This window comes from Hemiscyllium ocellatum, chromosome 45 (genome assembly GCF_020745735.1).
Source record: "Hemiscyllium ocellatum isolate sHemOce1 chromosome 45, sHemOce1.pat.X.cur, whole genome shotgun sequence".
In the NCBI taxonomy this organism is placed as follows: Eukaryota; Metazoa; Chordata; class Chondrichthyes; order Orectolobiformes; family Hemiscylliidae; genus Hemiscyllium; species Hemiscyllium ocellatum.
Genome location: NC_083445.1, coordinates 20,908,716 through 20,921,518, shown reverse-complemented (window position 1 = coordinate 20,921,518; position 12,803 = coordinate 20,908,716). Strand labels below are relative to the sequence as shown.

The 12,803-nt window shown below is 45.8% G+C and overlaps 1 protein-coding gene across 1 annotated transcript in view; it reads right to left on the bottom strand.

The window, feature by feature from the left end:
* Positions 1-507: 507 nt before the first annotated feature.
* Positions 508-12,803, bottom strand: part of LOC132835881 (adhesion G protein-coupled receptor L1-like) — a 399,302-nt gene continuing 387,006 nt past the window's right edge. Inside the window, exons 23-27 of the mRNA XM_060854978.1 lie at positions 8,096-8,192; positions 6,487-6,615; positions 2,601-2,618; positions 1,107-1,301; positions 508-1,010 (exon numbers count right to left, since the gene is read on the bottom strand). Of these exons, the coding sequence (XP_060710961.1) occupies positions 508-1,010; positions 1,107-1,301; positions 2,601-2,618; positions 6,487-6,615; positions 8,096-8,192 (942 nt within the window). The remainder of the gene's footprint in view (positions 1,011-1,106; positions 1,302-2,600; positions 2,619-6,486; positions 6,616-8,095; positions 8,193-12,803) is intronic.

Genomic DNA, 12,803 nt, shown 5'->3' with positions numbered 1-12,803 from the left:
CCTGGCTTCCCTGGAGCTGGGAGGTGTCCTGTGTGCGCACCGTTGGGCCGCTTACCGCCTTGGCCAGCGGATCGATGTGGGTCAGGCAAGGTCTGTCAAGACCGGGGCTGCAGATCTTTTTCCTCGCATCGATCCCCCCTCCCGCCGTCCTCCCCAGAGCGGTGATGAATCCTGCCTCCAACCTCAGCATCCAACCCCCACCACCCTGGTCCCTGCCCCCTACCCCCAGGTAACAACCGGCGACATTCTCACGCCTGGGGTACGGAGAAGTTGGCTGGAGGTAGTAATTGATTCATCCGGCAATCTCAAGGTTTGTAAGAGTCGAGCGACAACAACAATCAAAAAAATAAAAGAACTGGCAGCCCTGCTCCAACTAGGTTGGTCTTCTGTACAGATTACAGCCCTACGCTTCCGCCATAACTAAGGGCAACATTTCCCTGGGTGCGTGAATTGTCCCAACACCACCACTCCCCCCAATCCCCAACCCATTCCCCCCCCACTTTTGTTTCAGAGACTGGTCACCAGTTGCATTTGCCCATCACCTTCTGCAACAGAGTCATCCACATTGACTGAGATGGCATAGCCATCGTTGCTGCCTCTCCTGGACTGGTAGTAGGCCTGGAGCTGGCTCCTGAACACCATGTTGGGCCTGGAGCTGTAGTAGATCTCGTCGTTGCCCTGGGAATGGGGTATGGTCTCACCCATCACCTCTGGACTGCTGTCAGGGTAGGAGGAGTCTCTCAGGTTGGTCATACTAGTGTAGAGGGAGTCTCTGTTTGGGGACGGCAACTGCCCATCTAAGCCATCTGCTATTTCAGCAGTGTAACTCTCAGACTCCTCCAGTTCTGGATCGCTTTGGTAGAGGAGCGACTGAGCGCGCTGCAGTAGTAAAGGCTCCTCCAGAGCCTTGTACATCAGCTCAATCTCCATGTTGTCCTCCTGGGTCAGGGAGGGGGCGTCAGGGACGATGGCGTCGTCTTCACTGCTGGTGGCTCCCCCTCCTCCTCCTCCTCCACCACCACCTCCACCTCCCACCCCTCCTCCACTGCCACCCCCGCTGCTGCCTGGTGCCCCCTGCTCCCCAGGGAGGGTCTTGCCACCAGGACGGAGATTGTTGTGGACGAGCTCAGAGATGATCATCTTCTCGAAGGCAGCATCGCTGAGATTACGCCGGCAGTCAGTGAGAGGGGTACCATCACCACTGAAATCATTGTTTCGGAAGGAGTAGCTGTTGTTGAAATTGCCGTTGAGAGGCAGTGTATCCACTGCACATGGGTCCCTTGTGATGTTTGCTGGGTGCTCTGTCAATAAACAAAACATCAAACAAATGAGGAAAGAGAAAGCATTGGTTCAAAGCTAAGTTAAAGTTGGCTTTAATTGTTCTGAAAAGTATCACCTGGAAAAAGTGGAAGGGCAAAGTTGGAGTGTGATTGGGAGCAGCGTGAAGAATAGTTGGTAAGGACATGGGGAGTAATTGGGAAGGCAAAAATTGAAAAGGAATGGGGTGATAATTAGGAAGCATAATTGGGAGTGATGGAGAAGTGAATGTAAAAACAGTTGGGGGTGGAATGGAAATGCTTGGGAAATGTATGGAAATGATTGGAAATATAGTTGGAATACTTGGGAAAAGTAAAGGAACTTGACTGGGAATGGAATACGAAGTGATAGAAAATAGAATGAGAATGATTGAAAAGATGTTTGGAGATTAGTTGGGAAAAGTAGGCATTGAGTGAAGTTACATTCGTAAAATAAATCCAGCAACAGCTGGAGATAAAAAGAGGAAAGATTGTCCTAGGATCATGCAGTGTGTCATGGTGGTAAGCAGAGGTAAATGATAACTTCATATTAGCCAGTCCTCAACGCAGGAAAGCTGAACATTAACAAATGTAGTAGAAGCTGAACTAACCAGAAGCTGAATGGAACTGACTGGTTTGTTCTAAAGAGAACTGGCACAGTCTTGATGGGCTGAATGGCCTCCTTCCAGTCTGTCAGCGACACTATGAATTTGTCTGAAGCTGACACAGTTGTGCTAGTAGTGCAGGCACCTTGATATTTTTACAAAGTTCTATTTTCTTTATTATGAACTTGGTTGTATAGGTGAAAATGTTTAATTTGCAAAGTTTCGATGATAGACAATATTATCTACAACTAAATATCAACATGAGGATGACTGATACACAAAAAAATGGCTGCCATCTTATTATAATAACACACTACAAATGGTTGTCAGTTTGGGATTGATAGAGACACTCTAAATGGCTGCCACTTGAGACTGAGAGAGTGCAAATGGCTACAGCCAGCACCTCAGTTAAGAATACTGGGTGCCTAGAATTATTTGTATTCTGTTTTAGACATTGATCGAAAGGCTTTTCCACAGGAGAAAAATGGATAAAGATCTAAGATTTAGAGAGGCAACCAATTTTGTTGGAGTTTCAGAGGCCACAATTGTGATTGCTGGTATTTGGATTAAAATAAACCCTTCCATGTGACAGAAACAAACCAATTGGAGAAATTCAGAAATATTAAAAAAGGACAAAATGTTAAGGCCCAAACGTGAAACGGTTGCATTTACTGAGGAATTGTAAGTTTAACTGACGTACTTGTCTCTCTGTAGGTCCCTGTATGGAAGCATGTGGAGAGAATCAACAATAAACAGTGAGGAATCACCAAGTCAAATTCAATCAGACATCTGAGCAGAGCACTAATTGTGAACGTAAATATTTTTCAGCAGAGGCACAAGCACATCAGCGGCAAGTTTCATTAATTGTTAATTATGGATACATACAGTTTCCATGCTAGTCAGCCATCATTAATTCATCAGAGATCTGGTATTCGTATGGTTGTGCAGGAACAGTCATTATTTGTGTAACCAATAGTTTACTGGACCTAATAGGGTCCTGTCTCATATCAGGATAGAGCAACTTATAAGATGTCCAGCCTTAGAAACTCATGTCCATTCTTTGGTTTGGCCTCTTCTCAGTTAAAGAGATTATTGACCCTTTTGGTTATCAGGGCCCTATATTTTACGGTTTGTGCACTATAATGCCTACAGTGTTAAGAAATTTTCACACTTTTCAGTTGTAGGTACACTCATTGCCTTTACGAATTCCCTGTTGGTAAATTATTAGCAACTCCTGTTCTGAAAATTGCAGGGAACTGTGGTTCCTAATTGTAAATATGGAAGAAAATGTATAAAGTGACTTTCATGACAGCTCACCACAGAGTGCATCAAGTACCTTTTAAAGTTTGGAGCTTTAGGGTTTGGTTGCAGTCTTGCACACAGCAAGATCCTACAAACATGGATGCAAAAATGACCAGATATTCTAAGCCAGTGATACTAAAAGAGGAGTAAATGTTGTCCACAGTACTAAGGAGATGCCTTTGATCTTTGCAATGTTAAAAATAATGTTCCATGTTGATGTGAGAGAGAAGATTGAGATAATTTTCATGTCCTCATCAACTATGCGTGCTTCCTCACTGCACTGCAGGGTCTGTGGAGTAGGACATCAACATTGGTGAGGATACCTATATTTTCAGGTATCTGCAGTCACACAACTATCCTTTAGATGTTTGTTTAGTGATTGGTTTGTCAATGCTGAGCCATTGGAGTGTACCGGCAGATAGAAAGGTGGTTTGAAGTGTGTCTACTTCAATGCCAGCAGCATCTGGAATAAGGTGGGTGAATTTGCAGCATGGATTGGTACCTGGGACTTCAATGTTGTGCCCATTTCGGAGACATAGATAGAGCAGGGACAGGAATAGTTGTTGCAGGTTCCAGGGTTTAGATGTTTCAGTAAGATCAGGGAAGGTCGTAAAAGAGGGGGAGGTGTGGCATTGTTAGTCAAGGACAGTATTATGGTGGCAGAAAGGATGTTTGATGAGGACCCGTCTATTGGGGGCTGAGATTAGGTACAGGAAAGGAGAGGTGACCCTGTTCGGAGTTTTTTGTAGGCTTCTGAATAGTTCCGGAGATGTAGAGGGAAGGATAGCAAAGATTATTCTGGATAGGAGTGACAGTAGCAGGGTAGTTGTTACGGAGGATTTTAATTTCCCCAATATTGACTGGAAACGCTGTGGTTCGAATACTTTAGATACCTTAGCCTTTGTCCAGTGTGTGCAGGAGGGTTTCCTGACACAGTGTGTAGATAGGCCAACCAAGAGGTGAGGCCACATTGGATTTGTTACTGGATAATGAACAAGGCCAGGTGTTAGATTTGGAGTTGGGTGAGCACTTTGGTGGTGACCACATTTCAGTTTTGTTTACTTTAGTGATGGCAATTATAATGCGATTAGGCAAGATTTAGGATGTGTAGGATGAGGAAGGAACCTGCAAGGAATGGAAACAACTGAAATATGGAGCTTGTTTAAGGAACAGCTACTGTGTGTCCTTGATAAGTATGTACCTGTCAGGCAAGGAGAAAGTGGTGGAGCGAGGGAACTATGGTTTACTAAAGAAGTTCAATCTCATGTCAAGAGGAAGGAGGCTTATGTAAAGATGAGACATGAAGGCTCAGTTAGGGTGCTAGAGTACCTAAAGGGAGAGCTACGAAGAGCCAGGAGGGGACATGAGAAGTCTTTGACAGGTAAGAGCAAGGAAAACCTGAAAGCTTTCTACAGGTATGTCAGGAATAAAAGAATGGCCAGGTAAGGTTAGGGCCAGTCAAGGACAGTAATGGGAAGTTGTGCATGGAGTCTGAAGAGATAGGAGAAGTGCTAAATGAATATTTTTCATCACTATTTACACAGGGAAAAGACAATGTTGTTGGGGAGAATACTGAGATACAGGCTATTAGACTAGATGGGATTGGGGTTCATAACAAGGTGGTGTTGGCAATTTTGGAAAGTGTGAAAATAGATAAGCTTCCTTGGCCGGATGAGATTTAACCTAGGATTCTCTGAGAAGCTAAGGAGGAGATTGCAGAGCCTTTGGCTTTATCTTTATGTCGTCATTGTCTATAGGAATAGTGCCAAAAGACTGGAGGTTAGCAAATGTTGTCCCCTTGTTCAAGAAGGGTAGTAGCAACAACCCTGGTAATTATAGCTTACTTCAGTGTGGTAAAGTGTTGGAAAGGATTATAAGAGAGAGGATTTAATCCTCTAGAGAGGAATAATTTGATTCGGGATAGTCAACACAGTTTTGTGAAGGGTAGGTCCTATCTCACAAATCTTATTGAGTTCTTTGAGATGGTTACCTAACAGGTGGATTAGGGTAAAACAGTCGATGTGGTGTATATGGATTTCAGTAAAGCACTTGATAAAGTTCCCCATGGTAGACTATTGCACAAAATGCAGAGGCATGGGATTGAGGGTGATTTAGTAGTTTGGATCAGAAATTGGCTAGCTGAAAAAAGACAGGGTGGTATTGATGGGAAATGTTAATCCTGGAGTTCAGTTACAAGTAGTGTATCGCAAGGATCTGTTTGGGTCCTCTGTTGTTTGTCATTTTTATAAATGATCTGGATGAGGGTGTAGAGGATGGGTTCAAAAATTAACAGATGACACCAAAGACGGTGGAGTTGTGGACAGTGAGGAAGAATGTTGCAGGTTACAGGGAGACATCGATAAGCTGGGCTGAGAGGTGGCAAATGGAGTTTAATGTGGAAAAATGTGAGGTGATTCATTTTGGAAGGAGTAACAGGAATAAGAATACTGGGCTAATGGTAAGATTCTTGATAGTGTGGATGAGCAGAGGGATCTCTGTGTCTATGTGCATAGATCCCTGAAAGCTGACACCCAGATTGGTAGGGTTGTTAAGAAGGTGTATGTGTGTGAGCTTTTATTGGTAGAGAGATTGTGTTTCGGAGCCATGGAGTCATGTTGCAGCTGTACAAAACTCTAGTGTGGCCTCACTTTTAATATTGTGTACGGTACTAGTCACCGCATTATAGGAAGGATCTGGAAGCATTGGAAAGGGTGCAGAGGAAATTTACCAGGATGTTGCCTGGTAAGGAGGGAAGATCAGTGAGGAAAGGTTGAGGGACTTGAGGCTGTTTTCATTCCAAAGAAGGTTAAGGGGCGACTTAATAGAGGCTTACAAGATGATCAGAAGATTAGATAGGGTGGTCAGTGAGAGCTGTTTTCCTTGGATGATGGCTAGAACGAGGGGACATAGCTTTAAAATGAGAGGTGATAGATATAGAACAGATGTCAGAGTTAGGTTCTTTACTCAGAGAGTAGTAAGGGCAAGGAAAGTCTTGCCTGCAATAGTGGTTGACTTGTCAACATTTAAGGGCATTTAAATGGTCATTGGATAAACACAGATGGTAAGGTTAGATAGGCGTAAGATTGGTTTCACAGATTGGTGCAACATCAAGGGCCGAAGGGCCTGTAATGCACTGTAATGTTGTATGTTCATATAATGACCAGTGAGTGCTGATGTGAGTTTGCAGGACATTGACAGACCCAATATAGAATGTGACTCACAGTGTGAGCTCCAACAGTGGGCTGTTTGGGACTGAGAGGTGTGAAGAAAGTATCATTGCCAACCTGGTGAGCTGAAGACAGTGGGTGAGGGAGCGCTGTAGCCCACTGATTCGGCCAAGAGAGTGTTGTAGGGGCTGGCACCAGAACGAGGCTGCAGAACAGGATTGGTCAGCAGGTGATTTCCCATAGTTCCTAGTTGAAGAAGAAAATAAAAGGATAACTTCGACTGAGGGCAAAGGAGGATGTAAGGGAGGCAGAAGAAGTGAGGGGGAGAGAAGAAGTAAGTGAGGGGAAGAAGTGAGAAAGAGAGAAGGGTGTGAGGGGAAGAGAGAGGAGTAAGAAGGGGAGAGATGGGAGGAAGTAAGGAGAGAGGGAATGAGGTATAGTGTGGAGGAGGTGAGGATAGGTACAGGTAGAGATGAGGGAGAGACTGGAGGCAGTGAGGGTAAGAGGAAGATGTGAGGGAGAGGGGGAGCTTGGCACAATAGCTTAGGGGTTTGCACTTGCCTCTCAGCACCAAGGACTGAGGTTTGATTCCAGCCTTGGGTGACTCCACACACACTTTGTTTATGTGGGTTTCCTCTGGGTGCTCTGATTTCCTCGCACAGTCCAAAGATGTGCAGCTTAGGTGGATTGGTCATGCTAAATTTAAATTGCCCAGAGCGTTCAGGGTTGTGTAGACTAAGTGGGTTAGCGATAGTAAATGTGAGGTTACGGGGATACGGTGGGTAAGTGAGATACTCTTTGGAGGTTTGGTGCAAACCCGACGGGCCAAATGGCCTCTAAATGCACGATAGGGATTCTATAGGATATGAGGGAAAGATTGGGTGTAATATAATGACATGAGAAGGTGAGGTATAAAAACTGGAGGAGGTAAGGGAGAGGGACAGGCAGTAACGGAGAGAGGAAGAGGTGAGAATAGAAACCGGAGGAGGCAAGGGAGAAAGACAGAACGACAAAGGCAAAATACTACAGACTCTAGAACTCTGACATTGAAACAGACATTGCTGAAGTTCAGTTACTCTTAGAACAGCTTTACCAAAAATCGGCTTCCAGAAGAAGAGGCAGAGACCGGGGGCATTTGAGGGATGAGGAGCTCTGGTAGGACAGTAGACCTGGGGTCGAGGATCAGCTTTGGCCTTTTTGGATGGTGTAGAAATCAAGAGGGATGAAGTATACAAGTTGTCTTCAGTGGCCCTCCTTATACTCCCACAATCCAGTATATCATTTGTTTTACACCTTGAGCAACCTTTACCCCACCCTTTACCCCTTCATGTAAGGATTTGAGAGTCTCAAATCCCGAATCTCACTCTTCTATTCTTTTCAAAGTCTTGTCTTCTACGTAAACCTGAGCTTGTACCTCAGTGCTGGAAATAGCAGAAAATAATTCCAATAACAAGAACTTAGGAAGGTTTTGTGATGTGGTGGGTAGTGCCTCTGCCTCTGAGATGAGGTACCTGCTCTTCAAGGGTCAGACTGCCCTTGGCGGGGAGTGGTCCTTCAGTATTAATGATTATTGAAGGTATTTGTCATGATTGATTGCAATGCCTTGCAAACCTACTGCCACCTCCATGTAGGCCAATGAACAAGCTCCCACCACAATTTGTACCACCCCCTCCCATCTGTGACACCAATAGTGTCTGAGATCCTCGGAGACACTTCGGAAGGGCACCTCGATTTAGGGTTGGAGTGCTATTGATGTCTCCTGCCATGAAGGAAGATTCCGATTGCTTCCGAACTGTGTCGTTCCACATCCTCCGGATCCGGCTCTGTAAAAGGAGGTTGCAGCCATTAGTTTGAGGCCTGAAACTTTGCTGTTGGGCAGGGAAGAGGGGAAGTGGACCAGAGAACAGTTGGAGAAACAGACTTGACAGTAGCAGAAAATCCTATTTGAGCAAGCAATGGCAGCACTTGATGCATATTTGAAATCCCTCGTCATGGATTATCCCCAGGAGATCCCTGAGGATTGACTCTTCCCAGTGGAAAGCCCTCTCTAAGTCCTCTGTCTATTGGGATGATCCTATGAAGGCGTGTCATAAGCACCACTCAAAATGATGATGTTGTGGGAATTGTGGTCAGAACAGCTTAGGGATCTCGGAAGGAACAAAACCTAACATCTAACCCCCAACTCCCCCCATCTCTGTAACAAGTCAAATGTATCAATGTAACCTGTAACTAGTTGCTAATAAATTATGAACTAATTCTTATTAACTATAAAAAGACTCTTCTATTTCGACCAGGAAGGAGTTTTCCTCCCACACATTAGATCAGTGTCTAGATTCAGCCACTGATTTACTTCAGAAGCATTGAACTGTTCTGATATAGGAAATGTGATGGGCAATTTGCATACAACAATGTTTTATGGATCTGCTGTTCATCATGAGTCGTAATTCATACACTTTAGTGAAATGTAGGAAATTTACAGGGGTTGCTGAGTCTGGTGTGGGATAGGAAGACTTTTTGCTGGTGTAAATAGAAGCATTTCTTACAGTAAACCACAACTGGTTACTGACTAGTAGGATCAACATAGTTATTTGGTTAATTGATTAATTCATTTAAAAGGGGGACAGGAGGAACTGGTAAGTGGAAGGACTATAAGACTGAGTGGTTAAACTCTACCACAACGAAAGCTGTCTTGGTTTTTCTCTCAACGATTAGCTTAGATTTAAATTGCAATCTACCAGTGCAATACCAAGCATCTGCCTGGATTCCTGTTTAGGTTTTTGGAATGGGACCTTGAATTCCTGGTCTGACTCAGTGAAAGTTCTAACCATTCTTGAATGCTACAGAGTTGTCACCCAGCATCAGAGGGAGTTACAACACTTGGTTAGAACCTGCTGGGTTTCCTTTCCTTGGCAACACAAGATTTTCTTAAAAGGAGGTTAAAATGGATGGAAGTGAAATAATGGGGCTGATATAGATCCTTTCGAAGTATTGAGTGCACAAAGGTTTGGGAGAGGACATAGATGCCATTCTAACTAAAGCCATTTTCACTACAATTGTGATGGTGGCATAATGATAATATTCAGAGGCCCAGCCTAAATGCTTTTGGAACATTTGGTTCAAATTGCATCATGGCATGTGGTAGAATTCAATTAATAAATACAGAAACAAATTTTATCTTAAGGATGTTGTTTAAAATTCCACCTGCTACACTAATGTTCTTCAAGAAAGAAAATCTACAATCCTCACCCAGTACAGTCTTCACCCACAGGAATATGGTGACTTTTAAATGATCCTTGAAATGGCGCGAGCAAGCCTCAGGTCAAGGGCAGTGAGGGATGAGCAACAAATACCAACCTGGTCAGTGAAATTGCATTCCATTAAATAAGTTTTAAGAAAAGATATTGAGTGTTGGTAAAGAGATATCCCACTCTCCAGAAGATGAATAAAAACTGATTAAATGGCCAAATTAATTACTGGTGTCTCCAAGCACTCCTCTAATGGCTATAGGTCTCTATATCCTCATCATATTATTCTATTAATCATAGACATTTTCCCTGTCCCACTGCCTCATTCTAGTAGACTCTTGGTTAAGCCACATTTCATCATATTACATGTAACTCTCTGGTCCTATTCTGGGAATCCACCTGCTCCCACTTAAAAAAAGATTTCAAAAAATCAACCACCTTCACTCAGCAGTAACTTTCTTTGGGTGCTGTCGTGGTTCCTATTTGTAGACAGCTCATCTTGTACAGGTGCACATGTAGGTGACTAAGCTGCCCAGAGGAACGCATTGAACGAACAAACAGAACAGAGCAGGGACAAGGACATAGAGCTGCACTGCGAAAGCAAAAGGTGGGGACGTTGGAGAGCAAGAACACGGTACATCACCACAGTTTCTCAGACGATGGCTACAGGCGATCGTTTAAATGGAAAAGAACAGGATTGAATGGAGAGAGCGCTTTCCCTGTCGACCTCCCACCCCCCACCCCCCCCCGCACAAAAAAAAACTAGATTATAGAACAAAGATCCTATTGGATAGTACTGGCAGATGGGAGCCAGATAGAACGAGAGGCAAATCCTTCCACTTTTTCAGCTCAGACTACTTGAATCCACCGCCTGGGAGAGTAAAAACACTGAGACAGTGAAAAAAACTAAGAAGCACGCTTAACAGAGTAGGCTAAGGGCTATCTATTTAAAAATAATGACTGCAGATGCTGGAAACCAGATTCTGGATTAGTGGTGCTGGAAGAGCACAGCAGTTCAGGCAGCATCCGAGGAGCAGTAAAATCGACGTTTCGGGCAAAAGCCCTTCATCAGGAATAAAGGCAGAGAGCCTGAAGCGTGGAGAGATAAGCTAGAAGAGGGTAGGGATGGGGAGAAAGTAGCATAGAGTATAATAGGTGAGTGGGGGAGGGGAGGGTGGCGTGGATAGCTGGAAAAGCAGGTAGAACAAGTCATGGGGACAGTGCTGGGCTGGAAGTTTGGAACTTGGGTGAGGTGGGGGAAGGGGAAATGAGGAAACTGTTGAAGTCCATGTTTTTGCCCTAGAGTTGAAGTGTTCCGAGGCGGAAGATGAGGCATTCTTCCTCCAAGCGTCTGGTGGTGAGAGAGCGGCGGTGAAGGAGGCCCAGGACCTCCATGACCTCGGCAGAGTGGGAGGGGGAATTGAAATGTTGGGCCACAGGGCGGTGTGGTTGATTGGTGCGGGTGTCCCGAAGATGTTCCCTAAAGTGCTCTGCTAGGAGGCGTCCAATCTCCCCAATGTAGAGGAGACCGCATCGGGAGCAACAGATACAACAAATGATATTAGTGGATGTGCAGGTAAAACGTGCGCACTGACCTCTACACCGCTGAAGCCAAACGCCAACTCGAGGACACCTCTTCCTACCGCCCCCTTGACCATAACCTCACCCCCCCCCCCATCAACAAACCATCATCTCCCAGACCATACAGAACCTCATCACCTCAGAAGATCTCCCACGCACAGCTTCCAACCTCATAATCCAGGAACCCCGCACTGCCCGGTTCTACCTCCTTCCCAAGATCCACAAGCCTGACCACCCTGGCCGACCCATTGTCTCAGCATGCACCTGCCCCACTGAACTCATTTCTACCTACCTCGACACTCCTATCCCCCCTAGTCCAGGAACTCCCCACATACATTCGAGACACCACCCACATCCTCCACCTCCTCCAAGACTTCCGTTTCCCCAGCCCCCAACGCCTCATCTTCACCATGGATATCCAATCTCTATACACCTCCATCCGCCATGACCAGGACCTCCAAGCCCTCCATTTTTTCCTCTCCCGACATCCTCAACAGTACCCTTCCACCGACACTCTCATTCGTTTGGCCGAACTGGTCCTCACTCTTAACAATTTCTCCTTCGAATCCTCCCACTTACTCCAGACCAAATGGGTAGCCATGGGCACACGTATGGGCCCCAGCTATGCCTGTCTCTTTGTTGGCTACGTAGAACAGTTGATCTTCCATAATTATACCCGCACCACTCCCCACCTCTTCCTCTGCTACATTGATGACTGCATTGGCGCCACCTCATGCTCCCGCGAGGAAGTTGAGCAATTCATCAACTTCACCAACACATTCCACCCTGACCTTAAATTTACCTGGACCATCCCTGATACCTCCCTCCCCTTCCTGGACATTTCCGCCACCTCCAAAAAAGACCCCACCCCTTTCCCACTTTCGCAAAGACTGTTCCCTCCATGACAACCTAGTCAGGTCCACGCCCCTACAACCCACCCTCCCATCCTGGCATCTTCCCCTGCCACCGCAGGAACTGCAAAACCTGCGCCCACACTTCCTTCCTCACCTTCATCCAAGGCCCTAAAGGAGCCTTCCACATCCATCAAAGTCTTACCTGCACATCCACTAATATCATTAATTTATCCGTTGCTCCTGATGCGGTCTCCTCTACATGGGGCGACTGGACGCCTCCTAGCAGAGCGCTTTAGGGAACATCTCCGGGACACCCACACCACTCAACCACACCGCCCTGTGGCCCAACATTTCAACTTCTCCTCCCACTCTGCCGAGGACATGGAGATCCTGGGCCTCCTTCACTGCCGCTCCCTCACCACCAGACGCCTGGAGGAAGAATGCCTCATCTTCCACCTCGGAACACTTCAACCCCAGGACATCAATGTGGACTTCAACAGTTTCCTCATTTCCCCTTCCCTCACCTCATCCTAGTTCCAAACTTCCAGTTCAGCACTGTCCCCATGACTTGTCCTACCTGCCTCTCTTCTTTTCCACCTATCCACTCCACCCTCCCCCTGCCCTCGACCAATCACCTTCATCCCCTCCCCCACTCACCTTCTGTACTTCATGCTACTTTCTCCCCACCCCTCACCCTCCTCTAGCTTATCTTTCCACGCTTCAGGCTCTCTGCCTTTATTCCTGATGAAAGGCT